Genomic DNA, 23586 nt, shown 5'->3' with positions numbered 1-23586 from the left:
ACAGTGTCACTGAGAAATGGCTCGAATGCCCACCTGAGCTTGCTGGGATCAAGGAAGCATCAGGAAGGCCCGGGCAGCAGAACGGCTTATGAGACTCAGACACCACCCGTGAGCTGTGTGACGAGGCACACGACACGTCCCCACAAATGAAACCACTGCCTGACACAGGAATCATACTCAGTAAGTGTTTAATGAAGAAGAGACAGATGGAAAGAGATGGGCGAGGAAGGCTGATGTTACAAATATAAACTTTGTCAGCACTTTCAAAACAATAGCAAATACACTTAAATACATACAAAGTTTATTAAAAATAGGTTGCAACTGAAATACAGTAGAAATGGACAACTACAGCAGTTTTGATGTTTTCTCATAGTAATGCACAGTTCTGAAAAGCACTTTTACATATCTTCACATTTGACCTCACTGCCCAAAGCTGGCCAAATCCACTTGTGTATGGGTTTCACAGCCACACATACAAATATCCCTGTATGTAGATATTTACATGTATCTGCATGTTCTCCTGTGTATTTTTCTATATATTAACAGAAAAGTAATTCATCTGCATCTCTTTAAGGAAAGTGTGGATTTAGTCACCATAAGGCTGCCAGTGTCCTCAAGATATTTGGGAGGTGCCTGCTTTTCCTAGAACTTCTGCTGCAAGCAAGCAAATCCTTCCTAACCACTCAGAACCATTTCACTCTCTTACTCAAACAAGGAAATGGTAAGAGCACACTTTCAAATAAAAACCCTGATAGAGGTAAAAAAATATTTACACTCGCATTTTTAATGATTTATCATACAACTTTTATTAAAAGTGATTTCGAAGGCAGTAAAAAGCCCCTATACCTCTCTTTGAAAGTGTGCCTATTTTCCTAACATATGTAAGAGAACATTCTCTTTGAAAGTGTGTCTATTTTCCTAACATACGTATGTGTAAGAGAACATTCTCTTTGAAAGTGTGCCTATTTTCCTAACATACGTATGTGTAAGAGAACAATATGGTACAGAAAAATCATTTGGACTCCACCAAGGGCTTTGTCAAATAGAAAATTTGCTTGTAATCACAAAGTAAGTTATCATCTTAACACCAGACAATATAAAACACACTGAGGTCCGTCTCCCCAACATCAGCCACATATCCATAGCTGAAGAAATGACAGTGGTAACTAATAATTCAACAAATTAAAATTAAATAACTCTATTATAGTATAAAAATAGCTTGAACTTCCATATGAGTTATTCTTACAATATTTAAGTTACAGATGCCCTGTAACTGAATTCCTTCCTTGACGGCATACAGATGAAAATCGATTTCTTTTTCAAATTTAAAATTTCTGAGTGACAGCTGTGCTTGAGGGGTCCCTACTCATCTCCCATTCTTCTGTCATTCCCAGTCACATGAACATTGCTCCAATAAAGATATCTTCTTCTACAGATGCCTTGGAGCAGCTGAAGTATTAGTGAACTTTCTAAAGTAACTGTCATCTTTAAATTTACCAGTGATTTATTAAGTCTAACAATAATCTGGTATTTATAAAAATAAAATCCCCTAAGCTTAAATCCTCAAAATTTTCTTTCAGAATTAAAATTAATCAAATATTTAGAATTGATCAGAAGAGCTCAAATTTGCGAGGAATGAGATGGAACAGTCTCGGACGTGCGTCATCGCACAGGAAGCTTTGGCCTAAGCCACTTCACGATGCAGACTAGAAGGATATTGTGGGAACAGACACCATCAGGGGACATGGGAGGAGCATGTCGTCATATGTTCCTTCCCGGGTAGAAGAGTGTGTGGTCCCTACTAAACAGTGCCAACAATAGTCTGAATAGTTCAAGCTATTCTCTGCTTGACAGCTAAAATAAAGTTTCTGAAAAAAACAGAAACAGAACTTCTTTGTGCTCCTTGGTCGATGATGAGGGGAAGATGGGAGAGAAGACACATCCATTCTCTTCTCCTGCCCTTAGTTCTGTCCCCTTTGAACTCAGGACTCCAAAAAAGAAACCAACAAAAAACTTACCCTCATGTGAGTTAGATAATTAAGAAACTAGACAGTGTTTAAATTACATAAATGGCAATCTCATGGTAAAGTAAAATTTCTTGGAATTGAAACATTTCTAAATCCCAACAATTTTAGAAACAGAAATTGTAAATCACTTAGAAATATAACCCCCTTCCTCTTTCCTCTTCAAACTCGCACCTACAAACCCACAACTGAAAAGATTTTGGGGTAAATACAAAGTGTTCTCCTCATTTTCTTTCACTTTGTGTTCAGTTCATTCTCCAGCTCTGTTAATTTACGAGAAGCTTTCACTTTATTGGATACATCTTGACCTTGTGAAAAAAGACGCTGGCGTTCCTTGAATGTCAAGTTTTCGGGGGCCCCAGAACTTCCAGGTGAATCTGCATCTTGGCTGCAGAAGAGGGCAATATCAAAGATTACTGGACAAACTAGAAACAACCTGTCAACAATTACACACGTTTGCAAAATGGGCGATTAAAATTTTCACTCATTCTTTGTTAAATTGTGCTATAACCTTTCTTATAATCGAAATCACAGGGGCTGTATTTAAACCCATCTAGAAAAAAAGGGCAACATGTTCTCTTGGCTAAAACATTAACTTTTCCCAGTCATAGTCAACTCTCAAAAAACTTGTAAGTTAGATTTTAGCAAGCAGGCAACTCTTACCAGTTAAACAAGTGTAACCTGAGGGATACAGTTTTAAAATACAGCATTTTAAGGCATCTTACATGTACCTGAGAGGCATCTATAAATATGCCAAATTTAATAATAAGTTATAGAATGGTACTGATGATTTTTCTGGTTAGTTCAAATTCAATGTTTTAAGAACACTTGGGGCAATAACATTCCTAATTAAAATCCAGGTGAGGTCACAGAGTGAAGCCATGAAGTCTGTTTACATAATCTCAAGGTGCCGTGAAGAGTGAAAGGGCTCATCAGGTACAGATGAAGTTCCTCGTCTAGTGCAACCGTCCATACCTTTTAGAGCGCTTCTCTTTTGCATCCCGACAGGCGTCGTGGGCTCCAACAGCTGCTCCAGTAGGTCCTGGGTAAGAGTTTGGTCCTTTTCCATGAAAGAAACAGTACAAGTTAAAGTACCTGATTATTTCTAAGCTTTACTCATGATAAAGATGCAGTGCTCAGAGAATACAAAAATACCTTTACTGAGTAAGTAGGAAGGTAAAAGACCCTTCATATTGTATCAAAGTTTCATCAGTTTGAAATTCATCCCTGTTGGTGGCCTGAGTAATCCAATTACTACTCTCAAGAGGTGCTAAAATATTGACCTGACGCCCTTCACTATGAGGGAGGAATACTGCCCACTGGCCCAGCTCTGCCTCTGACTGGCAGCGCAACTCTGGGTGAGTGTAACATCAACCCATCGGCAACATTTGCCCTGTTCCTACTGGCTTCGGTGGATTGTTGAGGATCAAAAGATGTGATGCAGATACAAAGTTTTAAATGTATCCAAGTAATAATGTCACTCAGTGTACCCAAGTAACAATCAGTGTTATATTGTTAAAATCATAATGCAGTAAATCAGTGTTAATGTATTTCTATTAATTGTAGCATTAGAAAAATTCACACTGGAAAAATCTGACAGTGTAATACAGGCTGCAGTAATAAATGCTCAAACTATTTAGCAAATACTGACAGCAATGAATATTGGATTAAACAGGCCACAAAAGTAGTACAATATTTTCACATTAAAATTCTTTTTCAAACAACTTGCACAAAAATACATTTTTGTTTCTCCTCTTCTACAAAAGGACCTGCTGTGCAGAACTCATCTGATGTGCTGCAGACGGGACACAGCTGCCTTTTGAAGGCGCCTCTCTGCACTGCACCTTCACTCAGGTTTCCCACCACCCTGCAGAGGGCGCCATCCTCGGCAAAGACTCAAAAGATTCAACAGAAACACATCTCCACCTTATGACAATTTATAGCGGGCCTTTAGATAAATTACCACATGGAGACATTTTTTTCAATTTTAGTTCCAAATTTTTTATCTTGCTTAGTTTTAAAAACATTGTATTATATCTTTTGAGCTTTGTTTTAAGAATGATACTGGCTTTTTCCACTGGTAAAACTAATTCTTCTGAATTTTCAGAACTTTTAGACTTAAGAGCATCAAATACCTTCAGCTGACTCTCTATGAATAGTCACTTCAAATCACAGATCATTTTCAAAAAGCTTTAGTAATGAATCTTTCATATAGTGCTATGTTCAAATCTGGTATTACTCATTCACATCCTAATGCTGCTCCTCTCACTGTCCAGTGGAAGAAGCCCAGTCCATCTGCAGAAGCATGCTTTACCAGAGCGCTCGCGACAGAAACAGAGCTGAGCAAGGAGTGAGAGCATGCTAGTGAAATCAAGGGGACACAAGGTCGGAATGCGCTGTGCACACGGTGCAGACGGCTCTGTACATTACGAAGAAGTCTTCAAAGAGGTGGAGCAATCAGATGTCGGCTCTGACCTGGTCCTGTGAGGTACTTCATGTGTGCAGTAAAATAAGGGTTAATGGTAGGACTGAGAGCCAAGATGGTGAGTAGTGACACCTCATTATAATACTTGGCTACCAAACCTCACATTTCTGTCATGACACATAAAAAAATATCTTAGGTTCAGCTTATAAAACTCAATACAAGGAGACTGATGGCATCCTGCATCAAAATTTACTATTATTCCGTAAATTTCTCTAAAAGGTACCAAACTGTAGATATTTACAACAGATATTTCATAAAATGATTTAATCCTGGCTTCCAAAGTGACTCAACCTAAATATTATTATATATTAAACCTTCAAAGTAGATCAAAGCTCTGATCCAGGGGGGGCGGGGAAAGACAGAATTCTGGCAAAATTAATCTGTTATTTGTAAGGGTGACAGTTACACTGACTCTTAGAATATTCGACAATTTCAGAATTGTCGAGTCCCATGCATTGCTTATGCAGAATGATGCAGGATTTAGAAGACTCTCATACACTCACTAAAAGTAATACTCTTGTATTTGAAGATATTTGGTACCAGAATTCCAGTTTCATTTAAGGTAAGATTAGTGTGAAATCTGAATCCTTATGAATTCAGCTATATTTTAAACATGCTGACTTGAAAACAATGACTACCGAACCCACGCCTGTGACAGCCTCTAGGCCCTGTCCCCTGCAGAACTGTCCTGCTCTACAGTCAGCATAGGGGTTTCCCTAAAGGCAGCTGCATGCCTGCTAAGGTCTGGCTGCTGGTGTTACTGGGTGCTAAGAGTGCAAGTAACAGGAAGGAGTGAAGCCAGTTAGAGGAAAAGGGGATGAGAGGAATTTCCCTGTAACTGGGGTCTCTGGACCCTGGCGTGAGGCAGCCTGCACGGAGGTCATGAAGCCAACAGTGAACCAGCTTAGTGGATGCTCCGGCCACACCAACCAAACCACCATGAGCGCGTGATTTATTCCACAGGCTACTTAATCCAGAACAGAAAGTTCTGCCAACACTAAATAACGGAAACTTATAACAGAATTATAACACTCTGTCTCTAGAGACACTACAGTGTGTGAAAAGCACTTGTTAAAACAAATAGAAGATCATTTGTAGAGAGAAAATGAAAGCCAAGACCAACAGTACTTCAAGTGATTTGGGAACAACAGAGAAGGACTGATTGTCAGCTGATCAAAGAAATGAACTTTTTAAAGTGTAAAAGAAATCGGAGTACTAAGATATCTACCAAAGAGTATTAGCACAGAACATCACAATCAGAGGCAGAGGAGGATCACCATGCCGAGACCAGTGATCACATGACATCCAAATTCCAAGGCAAGTATGATCGCCATGGACCATACTACAGGGCAAGTGTGCAGAGAGATGCTGAGGTTCCAATCATTAAGACAAAGAGAGCTGATTTGTCACTCTTTTACCTCTACCTTTGCAGTGGCTGGGATGGTAGGAGCTGGATTTTTTTGGAGGGGGCGGGGGCTGGCCTTTTTTGTGATCAGTACTGTTGGCTTTGGCTGAGGGTGGCTGGAATGAGCTGGAGAGAAAGATGCCATCGGAGGCCGGGCGTGGCTGGCAGGGGGGTGGCCGTGGTTTAAGAGGGGCAGGAAGAAGGTCCCCATGAGACTTTCTTGTGCTGGAGTACTTATCCTGACCTGCTAGGCTGCAGTCCTCCTCCTCCTCCTCCTCATTGTATGCAACAAACTTGGCAGTGAACAGCGAGTCGGGGGAGAGGACCTGTGTTTTGAGGTAGGAGGCGTTTCGCTGAGGCGGGGGAGGAGGGGCGCCGGGCGCGGGGGACGGGGACGGGGGCTCGTAGTCCCGGGGAAGCGGAGGGCGGCACAGACCGGGCGCCTCGGGCTCCAGCAACCTGCGCTCCGCCTCGTCGTGCTGTCTGCGCCTCTCGGCTTCCAGGTGGCTGTAATACCCTTCTTCCTGTCGCCTCTGCGGGCGGGAATAGACAAGAGTGCAAAGGTCAGAGGTGAGAAGGGAACAGCCGACCCACTGGGCCTTCAAAGGGAACAATCCTCATCATCACACTGACGTCAAAGTTTAATAGTTACAATTACTATGTAACAGAAGCAGCAGGTCAATCCAGAGTCTTCTCCCTAGACTTACAAGTACATTAATACTATTCTGGATTATTTGACAGAAAACTGCTCAGAAGCATGGAATGGATTCTCAGCCTCCTGCTTCCCAGTCACTTATGCCTTTCCATTATCCCAGTGGACTGAATTCTCCTCTGCTTTCCTTCTTTCCTTCCTCCACGCTCCTGTTACTTCCTTCTCTCTCTCCTCTTCTGATTTTGGCAGGATATTAACTTACCTGTTACTGCTGTGTTTAAAGATAATGCAAAACTAAAAATAGGCTGTCACTGGCTTTCTATGGCCAGCACTTTCCAAAAGGCAAACTTGCACTCTTTTTCACTGAGCCCCCATGAATGCAGAAGAGCAGTCCTTCCTGGACAAGGAGGACATGAGTGAACCACCCTGTTTACTTCAGTTATCAGGAAGGAGATTAACAGGAAACCAGAAATGAAAAAAAAAAAAACACTCATTCTCCCAAAGTAACAATCTAACAAATATGCTTTCCATAGTTCTTAACTTGTATTTCAAATCTTAAGAAACTCCCTAACAGACAGAAAATTAGAGAGCCAGGAATTAACAGCAACAGCAACAAGATATTCAAATATAGTTTGACACATACTGTACATTTTTTTCTGACATACATCTGCACAAACTACAGTTGACAGTGTTAAAATTCTTTTAACATTAAAAAAGGTAACAGCACAGTTTTGTTAAAGATTGACAAAAGTTTTAGAGCACAAGAAAAAAGTAAATAAGAAGGGATGAAAGAGCAAACAGAATAAACTGCCTCGAGTAAATGTTTAATGCTGTGAAATGAAGTACAATGAATTGTAAATTTGTTCAACCAAAGAAAACTAATTTTAGAGACCTTGCTGGCGTTCAGTGAAAAGTTGTTAGTCCCTGTTTTCAATTTCATCCTGTATTTTCTCCCTACTCCCTCTAGAGCTACACACACACACACACACACACACACACACACACGCAGAGTGAATACGCAATGTCACTCCTTCACCTTTTGAGGGAGAAAACTCTTAAGAATAAACGCCAGCCCCAATTACTGCCCTGAGCCCAATTTCTCATTGAATCTTCTTGCTCTATGTTTAGAAATCCTGAAGGAAAGACTCTCATCTTCTTGTCTACACAAAGTAAGTGTTCCCTTGGAGTGAGGAATAAACCAGAATGACTTCTTGTGGCTTTTAAATGGAACTATCAAGAATCTTAGTATTAACATGAAGAACAGTTGCTTGGTAACATTTTAGGAAGAAATCAAAATATCCTCTTTTAGTTATACCAAGAGCAGATACAATTACAAGATGACTTTATTCTACCCAACAAATGAATGGCACATTTTTCTATAACAAAGCAAACCCATGAGTTTTGGACATTCTGATATAAAAATAGGTTATTCGCCTTTTTACAGTGACCACTTAATTATAGAAGCAGTTACTAACACGAGTGTATTTCACATAATCATGAGTTATGAAAACACATTGGAAAAATTAAATAACCCAAGAGTTTCTCAGCATAGGAAAAACATGGCCTGGTCCTCTCTGCATGTGCACTGTGCTGCCGTGACAACCCAGCTGCCCCCGCCGAGGCTCCGGCGTGGCCAGGACTGGGCCCAGCTATAGCAATGGGCACTGTGCACGGCCTGGGACAGCCAAGCTGGCACTGACCTGGAAAAGCACAGCCCTCCGAGCAGCCAGGGAGCGCTTTCATGGAACAGCAAAGCAACAGCAAACACCACCAACACTTAAACATCAAGCGGCTCAGCATTTTGGAAATCTGATTTCCTTAGAAAGATCATCAATGTTGACTTACCATTACACAAGTGAAAGACTCACAGGGGAACCTAATCCTGAAAGCTCAAACTCTTTGAGAGGACTTCAAATGCTGTTCAGATTCAACAGATAATATGATGATAAACTTAGAGGGCAAAGGTCTACAAAATGCAGAAATCACCAATTTCAACAGAGGTGAGCGTCCTTACATTATTCACTCTACTCCATTTAAGTGAAGTCACATCATGTCTATCAAGCTTACTGTTAGATTGTTCTGTATCCTAATAGTGCATATCACTACAAAAAACTCCCTACAAGTTCTTTTCTGTGAACAGTACACTGTTCTATTAATATAGTTCACTAGACTATCAAAGAAGGAATTATTAATAAAAACTAAATTTTCCGCCATCAGAAGTTGTTAACACTGAAAGCTTCTACCTTCATAGAAGGGAAGTAACAGAGAAGAGCAGCTTCTCTCAAACCACACAGAGCAACACGCAGTCCCCTCGGGATGAAACAGGCCCCCACAGGGAGCTCAATGGCTACAGCCTCTTCATCCAGAGGGCGTCGGCCACACACACAGGACAAAGGGAGATATGGAGAGAAACATCTCAAAATCCCCATTTCTCAGAATGTCAAAATTCGCTGTCATTTTAAAATTCAATTAAAAGGGTTACTTGATTTAAAAACACACACACACATGAAAACAAATAACTTAGGATATTTACTGGATTACATACTAAATTTTCCTGTATCATGTTTTCTAAGCCATCTGCTCTCTTTACCATCAACCAGAAGTGAGTGATTTGAAATCACTCTTTGAAATCTCTTCGAAATGTTGAATGGCAGCCAACTGTCTTACTACGCTCCTACTGCTTCCCATGGTCCACATGCCATTTAAGCAATCACTGAACAAATGTCACCTTCACAATGACAAGCTGGGCCATGTTCAGTAAAGATGAGTGCCCGAGGAAACGAACCCTTTGCAAAGAGGCTCACTGCTACACACGCCCAAGAGTTCAGAAGTTTGAAGGAGACAAAACTTGGCAGATAAGGGGATCTGGAGACAGTCCAGAAGAGAGGTAGGTGGGCCAGATGGGGTAAAGTTGCTGGTCCAATCACAAAGCTGGGGGAGCCAGGCCCTGCTCTGCCTCGTGCTTCTTAAGAAACACAGAACTTCCAGCCCGCTCTGCCCCAGCCAATCGATTACGTTCAGGCTAACTTGGTAAAATTCTAGCTGCCCTTAAAGGACCATAACCTTTTCTTCAGCGTCTCGTTTTGTTCGCTCCTCCTCCTGCCGCCGGCGCTCTTCCTCTTGCCTCGCTCGGTCTTCCGCTTCCCGCTTGCGCATCTCTTCTAACTGCTGCTGCCGCCTCCGCTCCTCGTCCTGCAACTAACAACAGGCTGACATTAATCTCCCTCCACAAACTCCACCAGCACAAGACATAAAATGCACACATTAAGACAAGTAGACACACATATACACATACACACACACAGAAAGTTAAATATAAAATACCAGGTTAAAATCACTGTTGGAAAATAAAACTTTTTACAATTTTTTAGCTCTACAATTTTAAAATAAATTACCTAAAAACGGTTGCCACAAATCCGAGTTATTCCTCCATTAATCATGGCTATAAGATGGAATTTATCATCTACATTCACACATTCAACAAGCACAATTCTTTTACTGGAACAAATTTAGTTAACCCGTTCATGTAAATTAACAGGCTCAAACAGGCCCCACTTGATGGACCTGCAGAACACACTTAAACACCTCCTTTCCTCTCCCTTTTTAATTTCCACTATGAATATCTTGTAGAAGAGGGAGGCCCCCACTCGCCTCTGCATAGGTGGGACAGAAGCAGCATATGTGACTCCAGTGGGCCGGGCAGTCGTCCATCTTTCCCGGGGACCAAGGCCTGCCACTCTCTCTCCTCTGCCCTTTACCATCAGCTCCCTCCAGATCCCACCCTGGACTTCAAGAACTCCCTCCCGACTCAGGACTACCCTACACTCTGCACCATGGACTCTGAACCTGAGATGGGAAGGAGCCCTATCTCAGCTCTCTTCTGTCTGGACCTAATGTTGACCTCTCAGTCAATACAATCCATTCTGTTTTCAGGTAACACTAGTCAAGAAGTTCTTATGTTAACAATTCATTACCTGATTGTTTCTCTTTTTGGTCATTCCAGTTCTGCCTTTTTGAAACAACACAAAAAGATACCTTTCCTTCATATCATTCAAATACTTAAGGATGTCCTTCGAATACCTAAGTCCCTTCTTTTCAATTTTTAGCACCTTTATCCTTCTGCTCACATCTCTATGCACTATAGGTTGAAAACACCTTTGCTAAAGAGGAACCCTGGATTAACAACCAGTGCAGAACAGAAAGACTCTCCCTTTTGGTCTTGGATACACGCAGCTTTTCTGTTATTCTAGTCTAAGATAATGGTAACTTTGAAAACTGTGTTCTCCATTTACTTCTTATCTGGTATAGACCTGTGCTACAGGAACACCCACAGCTATATTATCATATGTCATGAAGAAGTAATCAATATTTATAGGATTAAAATGAAACTTAAAGCCATCTAGTTCAATCTCTAACCACTGCAGGAATCCCTTACATAAAATTCCTACGTGTTTCAATTTCTACAGAATTACCGGTTTGTCTATAAATTGTTTGTAGCAGAAATATAACAATGTTAACTGCTGGAATTTGAATTGATTTTATATGTATTTTTTTTAAATAAAAATCAACTTCACTCTCCCTTGATTTCTGTGAAGAAAACACTGTATCTGGTAAGAAAGAATAAATTAACCTGTGTTACTATGCTTTTTCATGGCAATAAATAATAATAAAACATCTTAGAAAAAAATTAAAATTGCCTTCTCAAAGAGACAAATAATTGAACTGTCTCTTTAGGACAACCTATCCATACCCCAAGAGGGACGTTAGGATGACTGGCTTTTAGGGGGCTTATAGCAGGAGTAGATGCCACTAAGAACCCACAAGGAAGCCGTCGGTGACGCCTTGCCCTTGAGTTGACAGAACCAGCCACAGCTCCCCACAGGCTTCCTGCACCAGGGGCCAGAGCAAAGGATGGAAACGTTCAGCAAGGATTTCAGGGGTCAGGAAAAACTAGGAGAACTAGGAGAAACAGCGCCAAACACAAATAGCAAAATAAAGCAAGTGAGAATATTAAATATTCTACAGAAAAGTAATTTAGGGTAGAATGTAAAATTGCATTAATGCAACATGGGCCTTTTCCTTATCCCACAAAGCACAAACTAATTTATGTTAATATTTTCTAGCCTCAACTAAAAATAAGTGCTGAGCAAGAAAGTGTTACACAATGATAGAGCCAATTAGTTCTTTTAAACAGAAGTATATTTTAAGAAATCAGAACAATTATCATTTTCATAATTTTTTATAAATCTGTAAAACAGGCATTTTCTTCTTAAAAACCTCTATTCTTCTAAATCTGGAATGCGGTCAGCAAGGAGCCTCCCCTTGTGTTCAGCTCATCAGTTACTATTCGTAAAGGAAGGCAAATCAACCAGCACCAGTGTCATCAAGGCAGTTTCCTTCCACTCTTTGGCTAACTCACGTATTTCCATCTCCAAAACATAAATTGTTTTGTTCTTCAAAGCTATGTTGCTTTACTCCCACCATTCACAAAGCATTAATGAGAAAAACGAGAATCTCTTAATTTACTCAAAATAATAGCTTAAAACAGTACACTGAATTGTATGGGTTACTCACATTCAGTAACAGTTAAAGGGTATTTTAACTTAAATTACAAATTTAATCACCCAGCAATCCAGTGGCAAACTGCCTATTAGATTAGCACTTTGATTAAAAGAATGAAAAGTTACATGCTACCAAAATAGCCTCGCAGGAAGTGATCTTTGAGGAGAGTGCAGAATAGACTAAAAAATAACTATTACCCGATGAATCAAGACCATGCAGACTGAAAGTTATTCTAAATCGAGAAATACACTGGGATTTGAAAGCCAGTATGTAGCAAGCTTGAACCAAGGTTCTGCTATATGGGTAGTTCACATTCCCCAAAACAGGGATTTTTAGGTTTTATATACATATATATATGTGTGTATATGTTGAGATCTGTGTGTTTATAATTTTGTATCATGAAAATGAAACTGGTATCTGAACATAAAATGGGGTCATAATACCCTTTACTTTTTGAAAAGTTACTGAAAACATGACTCTGTTAAAGCCCTTAAAAAGCCTTTTTCTCTACAGACTTTTTCTGCGTATGCTCCCTCCCTTTAAAAATGTCCACAGTAAAAAAATTTTAAGGACAAAAACATGAAGAAAACGCCTGATCATTTACTACAAATTAACAATTGAATCGGAGTACCTTTGGTAAGTGACATAACACCTGGTTTTTAGACCAAGCAAAAGTCTACTCTATGTCTTAGGGACCGACTTCCTCATTAGGAAAATGAAGTCCTCTCTCACAGTGGTAGAATGTATTAAATGACACAGGAAAAACCATCCACTGTAGCACCTGGTCCTCAGTAAGTGCTAGCTCCCTTCCTGTAGCACAGCCCACACACTTTTTTCAGATTTAAGTAAAATGACCATTTTATTAGAAGTTGTAAGATCTAGAGCTTAGCTGGTGAAACGCCCTTGTGGCAGAGACTTAACAGCGTAATCCACAAGTAAGACAGTGTGGCTCAAAGTGGCCTACAGCAGAAACTTGAAGTTCTTTTAGGGCAACTGTTTTACACAATCATACAAACTTTGTATTCCATTCTGTAATATATATGTGTTGGTTTTAATACAAACATATTTCTTCTCCTAATTCCTTGAGTGAAACTGAGACTTCCTGAAGATGCACTGTGACTACACTGTGGTTCTGATATTCTGGGCAGGGCCCATTTTCATTCTAGAGGCACTCCAATTTGAATAGACAAAATACAGTCTGACTTCCCACAGATAGATTTCTCTGAAGAAACAATTCTGAAATTAGGCTTCCTACTAATTCCTGCTTGAAATTTTTATAAGGCTTTTAATTCAACCCCTTCTATACCTGGGATGCTCAAGAGGGGCATGTCCAATTTCTACAGTTCCACGCAAAAACAAGCAAACAAACAAAAACAAGAAAGCGGAAGAGGAGGGAAGACCTAGCTTGGGCTTTCATGTAAGGAAAGCAGCAGAACCACGGAACTCTTTGAAAACATCTTTTCACTGGTATTATTACCCCAAGGGGGAGGAATTTCTCCTGTGAGTTCTCATGTTTTCTGAGTCAGCAGATGACCCACTAAAACGTGTTAACAAGACAAACCTGAGCTTAGCCACTGAGATTTGTCAAACCAAGTAAGTTTCGAGAAAATTGTTCCTGCCACTACGGTGTTACAAAAAGAGGCATTTTTGTGTCCTAGAAAGGGCACGTAATATGAATTCAGAAAATTCTCGTTAAAACCTTCACTCTCACTTGATCCATGTGATACAAAGCAGAGTATCCCTTATCCAAAATGCTTGGAACCAGAAGTGTTCCAAATTTTGGATTTTTTATTTTTGGACTATTTGCATATATGTAATGAGATATCCTGGAAACAGGACCCAAGTCTAAATATGAATTGATTTCTGTTTCATATACACTATATATATAGCCTAAAGGTAATTTTATAACATATTTGAAATAATTTTGGACATAAAACGAAGCTTTGACTACAACCTCTCACTGAGGTCAGGTGTGCAATTTTCTACTTGTGGCATAATGTCGGTGCTCAAAGAGTTTTGGATTTTGGATTCTGAATTTTCAGATTAGGAATGTTCAACATGTACTGGCCAAGTCTCTCCCATGGTGGGTTTGGGGACCCTGGCTCTCACGTGCTCTGTGTGATACTGGGTCAATCTCTTCCATGCTGGCTTAGGCCCTTGTGCTCTGCCATAGAATAGGTTTGTCATGAGGAAATGAGACGAATATATGCAGTTATGTGGCAACCTGGAGCAATGAAGGCACGAGTCACACACCTTGTCATCAGGTGGAAGGACTAGCTACTTCTCGAGGCTGCAGCCAGGCAAAGCTGCAGCCACAGTCACGGCCACCTCCATGGTCCTAACTAAGCGGCTACTCAAGTTAGAGACAGGTTCCAAGGCTAGGACAGAGTACTCTGCCGGGAGAAAGCAGACATCCGGACGAATTCCAGGTGTCCTGGATTTGCCCATGGGATATAAAGGAAAAGCCCTAACGACACAATGGGCTTCATCATAATCTAGTGGTGAAGGAGATCCCTCCAGCAAGTCAAACTTTGGTTTGAACATGATTTACACACCATCTCAGTCATTAAAATAGGAAACAACCTAGTAACAGCTTTACTCTTGAGATGCTAACAGTCAGGAAGGTCACACACCTTCGAGAGCTTGGGACCTTGGCCTGGAATACGATCGCACTCACTCGACTGCCTACCACACTCCAGAACTCTTCTAGAAACTTGGACAAAGGTCACTGTTCCCATGGAGGTGGCGCTACCCAGAAGAGACAAACATGCCTAATGATGAGTAATGTGTATAGCATGTCCACAGAGAAACACACAAGGACACAGTGAGGCCAGAGGGCCCCTGATACAAAGCAGCATGGGCAGGTGGGCCCCCCCCAATATGAAGCAGTGGGGGCAGGTGGGCCCTCCCCAATATGAAGCAGTGGGGGCAGGTGGGCCCCCCCGGAAAGGTGGCATCTGAGAGACACCTGCATGTGCCAAGAGGGTCAGCCATGGAGACAGGCAGGGACCCTCCCGACGGCCCAGCATGTGGAGGGTCACTAGAAGGCAGGCAGGCAGGCTGGAGGGCCAGTGGGCAAGGGTGTGAAGAGGAGATGAGACCCGAGCAAACTTGGACCGCCTGTCTAAGTGAAAGGAGAGACTTAGGAGGGCTGTGAGGACGTTCTCGTGAGACTGCTGTATGCTATGTCAAGGCTGTCCTGTGAAGGGACTGGGGGGCAGTACCGAGGGATCCTGCCCGTCTCTCACAGTGACCCAGGCAGGAAAAGGAGAGAGGCTCTGGTCACGGGTGCACAGAGATTGGTCAGGTTGTGAGGAGGTCAAGCCAGTAGAGTTTCTGAACAGAGAAAAAAGGGGGTCATGCATGACTGTGAGGTTTCTTGCCTGAGCAACTCGAAGCATCAGCTGAAATGGGGAAGGCTGAAGGCAGAATGATGAGCAGTGCAAGGTGAGTGAAGCAGACAAAGATTTCACTTTGAGCATGCTGCATTCCAAAAGTCTTACTTGACTTCATGTGGAGATGTTACATGGGCAGGTGGATATCTGAGTCTTTAGTGTGCGAGAAGTTTGGACTAGAAATCAAATGAGGATACTGCTGGCATCAAAGTGATGCTACCGTCTCAGGTCAGAAGTGAGCAGAGAGGATGGAGAAGGTAGGCCCTGGACTGACAGGGGTGATGGGTCACAAAAAGACCAGAGGTAAGAGCAGAAACCAGTGCAGGCAGCCTCCCAACTTTATGAAACTCAGCTGCTTCCAAACAGGAAAAGACCTGCCTCATTTATCTAATTACCTACCTGAAAATCCTGTGATGTGTCTAAGAAAATATCTTAAGAACCATACTGGGTAGTGTCGCTCCCTATATAGTCACATATTTGCCCTTATCCTTATTAAGGAGGGGGCTAATATCTTCACAGATGAGGGTCTCCTAGGGTAACCTGCCAATTCTTACATAAAAAGAATTCTATAGTTTTTTTTTTTTTTTGAGCCGAAGTCTCGCTCTGTCCCCCAGGCTGGAGTGCAGTGGTGCAATCTCTGGTCACTGCAACCTCCACCTCCTGGGTTCGAGCAAGTGTCATGCCTCAGCCCCCTGAGTAGCTGGCATTACAGGTGCCCGCCACTATGCCCAGCTTATTTTTGTATTTTTAGTAGAGACGAGGTTTCACCATGTTGGTCAGGCTGGTCTTGAACTCCTGGCCTCAGGTGATTCACCTGCTCGGCCTCCCAAAGTGCTGGGATTACAGGCATGAACCACTGTGCCCACCCAAGAATTTTATAAATAATGAGGTGCTGTTAATAATATGTATTGGGGAACTGGGCTAAGAAATGCTCAGAAACATGTGGTTAAGATCAATATTAATACTCAAAATAATTATCTTCTAAAGAAAGAAACTCTGAATTATTTCTATGGAACAAAAACCTTATTGCAAGCATTATTTTACTGTTCATGTGTCACAGAATTCTTCATAGTATAAGAAACTCTCTTTGGGCCTGAGAGCTGGCTGGTATCTTCAATGCCTCAGGTCAGTGCCCACCGTGTCATGGATGCTGAGCAAGTATTTGCTGAATGAATATCTCACACTAAGGTGACTCTGATCAATATCTTCCAGCTACACTTATGTACACCAAAACACACAAAGAAGTAGGGAGAAAAATGTATAACTTTTAAATCTTTGTTTCATGTAAAAAAAAAAAAATGCAAAGCTCAGCAAATATGCCTTCCAATCACCAAGGAGGGGAGGCATTTGTAAGAAAGGTTCCTAAGGTGTTACTGCCACTGCTAAACTGAGGGGGGAAAGGAAAAGGGGACTATTATTTGGTGAAAAGGCCATTAAAGTCAAACTTCGATTCACAGGTTTTAAATGTACCGTCTGATATTGGCTTTTGTCTTTGTAAGTTGACTAGAATTTGTCTTCAAGTTTATATAAATATATCAGAGTACAATTGTCTAGCAGGTGATAAAGATACCATACGCAAGCATAATGGGCCCTAAACGATGAGCCAAACTTCCCCAATATGACAATGAACACTCTGAATTTACAACAGACCATGAACCTCAAGTATTTTTCAGCAGACTGATAAATTGGCATGGCTGATAAACTGAATTAAAATCCATGTTATATTATTAAAGAAAACATAGAATACATGTTCACTGGAAATCTCTTACTCTACCAATAGACAGTTATATCTTAACTGGCAAATAGTGTCAATACCCTTTCAGCTGAGTTTATAACAACTGAATATTTAAAATCTATGTCTAATGTGAAAAAAAATGAAATAGATTACTCATTACAAAATTTATTTCATTTGCTCATGTATTTATGACTACGTAAGAATACACGGAATCAATTTATGACTGAAACCGAGAAAAGGTCAAAACCATAAACAAACAGTAACACTTAAAATTAACAGAGGAAAGCAAAGAGTAACTAAATCTAGGAACATTCAAAGGCATGCTTCTAAAGTGTCAGGGACTCCATCTCCTGATGGAGGACACCCCTAAGGAGAACTGGATCTACTGAAAACATAAAACAGCCACCACTGAAAGAAAAGAAAATCAAGACAGGAAAAAAGTACCAAAGGGAAAGAAACAAGAACATACCAAATCTAGAACAGAGATTGCTGGCATAGCAGTCTGCTGCAGGTAACAGAGAAAGAAAAAAAAAAAGAAAGATGAAGTGTGGAAAAAGAGTTAGGTTTAGGCCTGTAATCTGCCATCGGCATATTTTCTCACTATCATGCGTCATCTGTGTTTCGACAACTTGATGAGAAAGGTAAAGAACTACAGACTAACTTCTAGTATTCAGAAACAGAAAAATGCCCACATGGTATTAAATGAGTTTCATCATTAGGATACATAGAAAATAAAAAACAGCAAAATTTCCCTTAGCTTTCTTATTTGGAGACTAAGATACTAATTGTAACAGAACTACTAAGCAAAAAGCAAATATTTTTTACTAAATTTTCATAAGAAACTTTCCAAATATCGCAATTCATACTAAAAGGCTTTGAAATATTCAGTGTTTTAACCCACTTGGAAAAACTCTGAGAGACCTTTAAATAAAAGTTTAGTCCTCACAGAAAAAGATACTTACAGAAATACTACAAGGCTAATTTTTCATTATTGTCAGGATACAGTTATAACAATAAGAAATGCTGATACTGTTGACTCATTTGCCATACACAACAGTTGTATATTCAGAGTTGAAAATGCAGTGAAGGAAAAGACATCCTTTCATCTTTTGGGTGTGGGTGACACAAGGCCGTGAACGTCCTTAGGTTCCTAACGAATCCATCTTAGTGCACCCAGGAGCGACACTGGCCAGGGCAGAGGAGCATGCACCTGGCGCCAGCAGGCCCAGCACCTTTCAGAGAGCTCTGATGGGGAGGGGAATGCACAGTACTTTTAAAGTACTGTATTTTTTAAGCTACTTTTAAAGTAAAATACCTATTAATGTAGTGGTTGGTTTTTCAAATAAAATAGTGCTTACAGTAAACCCAGCTACTCATCAGGAAGTTTACTACTGATGACTTGAGGAATACTAATAAAAATAGTAGTAAAACAATGTAATAATTCACACTTTGGCCTCATTTAAGAAACTTAAGTGTCTAAGGGGATTCAAGTGGAATTTTGGGCAAAGTTTTACACATACACACATCTTGGCTGAGATATGTATATATTAAGAAGTATGTGTGACAAGAGACTTTTCAGGAAAAATTCACAGAGCAAATCGAAAAAGAATCACACTACTGGGCTCCAAGGATCTAAGGACTCACAAATTATTATCTAAGGTTAAATTTCATTGTGAGGTAGAAAGATTAAAATGTCTGACCTAATAGCTCCTGGTAGAGCTTTACCATTAACAGCATAAAAAAACAGTTGAAATTAGAAACAGAATCCAAAAGATAAAAAGAACATGGCTCTGGCCATCTTTTCTCAAAATATTGCACTGTGTCTAAAAAAGAAAAAAAAATCACTAAAACTCATGAACACAATATGGTCAATAGCATTCCCTATAAATTAATATTAATAAATGCCCAAATTAATAGCAGTAAATGCCTCTTAACAGTTCTCTTTACAGAGTAACAAAGTCTTGTTTTTATCTAAAATTTCTGCATCACAATTTATTGTGTTAAACGAATTTATACTTTTGTTAGTTTATTTAAAACAAAAATCATTTTCATACTGTGGAGAAATAAGAATAATATCAGTTCTCAATATCTTTATGCTACAATTGGAATACAATTGTTTATTACCTTAACAAATGCTTGCTTCATCAACAGTACAACTACTGTGAAGATTCTATTTTTGGAATGACTGTAAATGTAATGATCTGAACAGTTTCTTTTGTTCACCACCACAAAATGCTGACAAGACCAGGGGCCAGACAGTCATCTGCCCTGTGTTTCTGTAAATAAAGTTTTATTGGTACAGAGACACACCCATGTGTTTACTTGTGCCTGTGGCTGCTTTTGTGCTACAACAGCAGAGCTGGGGGTTGCCAGAGTCCCCATGGCCTGCAAAGCCTAAAGTATCAATCTGGCCCTGGAAGAAAAATTTTGCCTACCCTGGATCAAGATTATTACTGGTCATTAACAAATACTTGTTTTCTCAACTGGAAGTGTTAAGGAAAAGGATAATTATGAGTTTGCTAATGAAAACAATCAAGTTCCATTTGAACTGTATTTAATACTTGTCAAAGCATGTCTTAAAAAATTTAGCCTTATAGCCCTGACTCATTTCTCTACGACATCAGCCAAGAGTAACACATACAATAAAACAGTATAAGCCTAGGGGCCCTTTTAATCCTTATCATGATCAGGGGCCTAGCTATCCCCATAGGAAACACGCAGAAGCTAAAATAGGGACCACAGATGGGCACAGCCAAAGCACTCCCCCCTTTACCCTCGCTCTTCGTTCAGCCTCCAGGCGCTGCATGATCAGCATGGTGTCCACATCGTCGTCCTCCTCCTCCTCGTCATCTTCGTCCTTCTGCTTCGACTCCTGGAGTCTCTTCTGGAACTGCCACTCCAGCATGAGCTTGCGCAGCCGGTCGCTCTCCTCGGCGCTGCGGTCGGGTTTGCTCTGGAGTTCCTGGATCTCCTTGCTCAGCATGTCCACGATGTGCATCTGCTGCTGCTTCTCCAGCTTCTCCTTGGCGTCCCGCTTCCACGGGTCGGGGGACAGACTGTCCCCCGAGGAAAGCTCCTCTTTGCTGACTGTAATGTACTGCAAGTCTCTGCGCTCGATCGTGCGGGGCTGCTGCTGAGGCTGCAGCTCCCGAATGACTGTTTCCTGGGGCCGCTGGAGTGTGGAAGGCTTTTCGGGCTTCATCTGCTGTGCGGTCAGGGGAGAAAACGGAGCAGGGTTTAAGGACTGAGTGCGCATCTGGCCCAACTTCCTCTCCTGCTCTCTCCGCTTCCTCTCCCGCTCCTCCTCCAGGCGGGCCTTCTCCTTCTCATACCAACGCTGATGTTCTTCTCTCTTTTTCCGTTCAGCAGCAGCCACCTGCGCAGACGGCAGCCCTATCTGGTTGGCGGAAGGGGGTGGTGGGAGAGGCAAATCCATGGACATTCCATCGAAATCACCGGCATAGTGGACTGGAGGTGGCGGGGGTGGCGGAGGCAGGTCTGTTCGGATTGGCTGGGAGACGGCCACGGGGGTGGCCGGTATGGCTGCTGGTGTTTTCCAACGGCCAGGGCCACTTTTGGTCAGTGTGGAAGCAGGGGTGACCGACTTAGAGGAATGGTTCAGATGCTCTTGGCTAGAGGTACTGGAGTCCAGTGAGGAGCTCTGATTTATCCACATATCACTATCAGACTTTCGGTCCATAGCTGCCTCTATTCGATGCCGCTCAAGTTGGTAAGCTTTATCTTCTCGAAGTTCTTCTTGGGAACGTGTAACACGCTGGAAAAAGAAAAAGAACTATTATATTTCAGCCATTTACTAGAAACTACCAAATATCCACAAACATTTTATCTTCAGACAGAAGAAAAACTGTTAAATCAGTGTACAGAAAGAGACTGAGACTGCCCTACAAGGCTCATCGGCTAACGTGGAGTAACAGTGCATTTATCTGTGTAAAGAAGGAAAAGCAGCCAAGCGTGGTGGCTCACGCCTATAATCCCAGCACTTTGGGAGGCTGAGGTGGGTGGACTGCTTGAGCCCAGGAGTTCGAGACCAGCCTGGGTAACATAGTCTCTGTCTCGACTAAAATTAAAAAAAAAGAAAAGCTGTACTTTCTCTCTGCATCGAGGCCCTTCGGTGCCAGTGCCCATCCTCATCCTCCTCACCCTCCTGTGGCACCCAGCACCATCTCCACTGCAGAGCCAGACATGTGACTTGGACTTCAAAGCAATGAGTGTGTTTATTCATAATATGTAAAAATCAACAACAGGTACTTCTCTCATTACTATTACGAGTAATTATTAAATCTTAACCATGTAACCATCCGTGACTTTCTGCATTTTACAAGCTAAGGACTGGCTTTCTGGGCTCTGACAGAGCCGTGCACAGTAATGCAAGGACAAGTCCCACACATCTGAGATACGTCCGCTCCAATACAAGAAAGGTCCAAAATGTATTGCTACAAATGTGTTGAACACAAAGGTAGGGGTATGTGTGTGTGTGTCTGTGAGAGACAGAGAGAAATGACACACACACACACACACACACACACACACACACACACACACAGAGAGAGAGAGAAATGAGTACACTTTTTCCAAAGGGCTAGTCTAAAATCTGAGAAATGGCACATATGAAAGAAGTCTACTCAGATAAACATGATCACTATGAGGTCTGAATCAAGCATCTTTTTCCTGCCCTGTTAATGAATACAAATTAAAGATGTAAACCGGGAAAACAAATTATTTCCTTTTCCTTAAAAAGCAAACCAACAACAAAGATGAAGTATCACTTCAAAAAGCAGTAGTCTCACAGAAAAATGGAACATTTACTCCCAACATTTTGCTAGAGCCTTACTTAGTACACAGAAAGAGTCTCATTACTGGGGTATAAAATCTATGGACCACACAAAAACAGAGACTGTGCCTACCGCCGCTCCCTGCTGCTGGAAGGGCTGACCTGAGTCACTTCTCTGCTCCCTTAAGACTTTGCACTGGCCCCGGCTGCTGGCTCGCACTCTCCACCTCCCCGCTTAAACCCCATCATAACTTTTCATTCCACACTCTGGCCTGCCTCTCAGTTCCTCAACTCTCTCCTCTAGGTATTGTTTATCCATGTTGTGAGGTAGAAACAAGTAGCAGCTGTATACTATAAATGTGAAGACGTAATGCCAGCCCCACAGAACAGGAAATACTGTGCATAAAAATGGGATTCAATGTATGCACTACAAATTGGGTTGTCTTGACATATGGGAAGCAGATTCTCCTACGTTCTAACAAAAGATACTAGAAGGACTAGGGCACAAAATTACTCAATTCTTAAAGAGAAATTTGGAGAAAGACACCTTCACCCAGATAACTCCAGCTTTTGGTGACAGAGTGCATCCAAAACTCCCAAGACTGGGCCGTTGCGGGTGATCAGGCCCACCTAGGAAAACAGCAGGATGGACCAGCACACCAGACAAAAGGCCAAGATGAAATCTCCTGATAGCCAACATCTGTGGCCTGAGGAGCATTTTCTGCCCTCAGAAAACAGGCTCCTCCTCATCTGTATCACAACGTCCATCTCCTCAGTGCAATCCTCTCTCCGCTGCCTACTGTTCTCATTCTTCAAGGCTCAGCTCAAATTCCATCTCAACTCTGAATTTTGTCTTTTCCAACCACTCTAAGAATGCTAATCTTCAGAATTCCTAGAGCATTTGTGATCCAGGGCATGTATTTGTTACAGATCCTAGACTAACTATTTTTAAGCATACCTTTAATTTCTTCTCCCAATCTTTCACCATACAAACAGTTATCTCTCTAAAAAGAAAACCACATTTGATAACGTTCCCCAGCTTAACTACTCAGATTGGCATCTCCCGTCTACTAATGTGGACAAAAATCAAAATTCCTTAGCTGTCATGTCAAGCCCTTCTGTCTGGCCCGGCCTATCTTCACTGCCTTAGATCTCGCCACCCCTTTCCCCTCTACCCAGGGTTCCTGCTGAACTACTACACATCTCTGTGCCTTTCCCTCCTCCTGGAAGGCCCTTCCGTGCATACAGCTGTGCCCAGGTTCTCGTCCAAGACGGAGAAGCTCCATCCCCTGCTAGGGCCTCTTCTCCCACAGCACTGACCATGCTGTGTCTGATGTGTCTGTCTCATTTCCCTGCCACACCATGAGCTCCCGCAGGCAGGGATAGCTCCTGATACAGTGCAAAATATACCACTTGAGTTCTAATTTCTCACTTCTAGAATCAGTGAACTTTGTCTTAAAAATTGTAAGGCCTTATATTCCTAACATTTTGTTAATCAAACATCAGAGAACAAATAATCCTTTTTCTTATTAAGTA

General features: G+C 41.6%; 1 protein-coding gene across 29 annotated transcripts in view; it reads right to left on the bottom strand.

Moving 5' to 3' along the window:
• Nucleotides 1–171: 171 nt before the first annotated feature.
• AFDN (afadin, adherens junction formation factor) overlaps nucleotides 172–23586 on the bottom strand; it is a 144296-nt gene continuing 120881 nt past the window's right edge. For 7 of the 29 annotated variants that reach the window (XM_031011932.3, XM_031011930.3, XM_055392051.2 and 4 more), the window contains 5 exons: nucleotides 20032–21033; nucleotides 9630–9764; nucleotides 6159–6447; nucleotides 3000–3084; nucleotides 172–2412 (listed from right to left, as the gene is read on the bottom strand). In XM_031011932.3, coding sequence (XP_030867792.2) covers nucleotides 2259–2412; nucleotides 3000–3084; nucleotides 6159–6447; nucleotides 9630–9764; nucleotides 20032–21033 — 1665 coding nt within the window. In that variant the 3' untranslated portion in view covers nucleotides 172–2258. Of the gene's footprint in view, nucleotides 2413–2999; nucleotides 3085–5927; nucleotides 6448–9629; nucleotides 9765–17727; nucleotides 17764–20031; nucleotides 21034–23586 lie in introns of all 29 variants that reach the window. The other 22 variants (XM_055392043.2, XM_055392036.2, XM_055392042.2 and 19 more) reach the window with 9 other exon arrangements.

This window comes from Gorilla gorilla, chromosome 5 (genome assembly GCF_029281585.2).
Source record: "Gorilla gorilla gorilla isolate KB3781 chromosome 5, NHGRI_mGorGor1-v2.1_pri, whole genome shotgun sequence".
NCBI lineage: Eukaryota > Metazoa > Chordata > Mammalia > Primates > Hominidae > Gorilla > Gorilla gorilla.
The sequence above is the reverse complement of the archived record's forward strand: the minus strand, read 5'-3'. Positions and strand labels throughout refer to the sequence as shown.